The sequence below is a fragment of the Penaeus monodon genome, chromosome 23 (assembly GCF_015228065.2).
Source record: "Penaeus monodon isolate SGIC_2016 chromosome 23, NSTDA_Pmon_1, whole genome shotgun sequence".
Taxonomy (NCBI): Eukaryota; Metazoa; Arthropoda; class Malacostraca; order Decapoda; family Penaeidae; genus Penaeus; species Penaeus monodon.
In genome coordinates, this window is record NC_051408.1 from 7424301 (window position 1) to 7424772 (window position 472).

Below are 472 nucleotides of genomic sequence, written 5' to 3' on the forward strand. Positions count from 1 at the left end.
CCTCCTCCTTATTAAGACGACATTCATTACCCGTCCTTAGTGTACCTGACTTCCCTCGGCCACCTCAGTCAGCTCCTAAGTCCCCGGCAAACTTAATGGGCCAGCGTGACCACCTGTCGCCACCTGCCCTCGTCTCTCTCTCACCTGCCGGTATCTCGGATGCGAAACGGCGTAGATGAAAGGATTGTAGACGGTAGAGAGCTTGGCGAAGAGAGCGGGAAGCATAGTCGCCAGAGGAGTGAGGTTCTCCCGCCATGACAGGATGCCCATGAGGGAGATCACTGTAAAAAAAAAAGTGGGGAGGGTTGATATAGCTTTGGTTTGTGGATGAAATGAATGGGGAAGAGAGACTGAGAAAGAAAAAGGAGGAAGTAAGAGGAAAAGGCATGTGTGCAATTTCGTTTTTCTTTTATTTTCTTTCTAAGATGAAAATATGTGACTGTTAACCCTAGATGTATGTTTATGCATGATG

General features: G+C 47.7%; 1 protein-coding gene across 1 annotated transcript in view; it reads right to left on the bottom strand.

Annotated features, from left to right (window-relative positions):
* LOC119587766 (rhodopsin-like) overlaps window positions 1-472 on the bottom strand; it is a gene marked incomplete in the record, with an annotated part of 44239 nt that overhangs the window by 8734 nt on the left and 35033 nt on the right. The window contains 1 exon segment of the mRNA XM_037936454.1: window positions 145-281. Coding sequence (XP_037792382.1) covers window positions 145-281 — 137 coding nt within the window.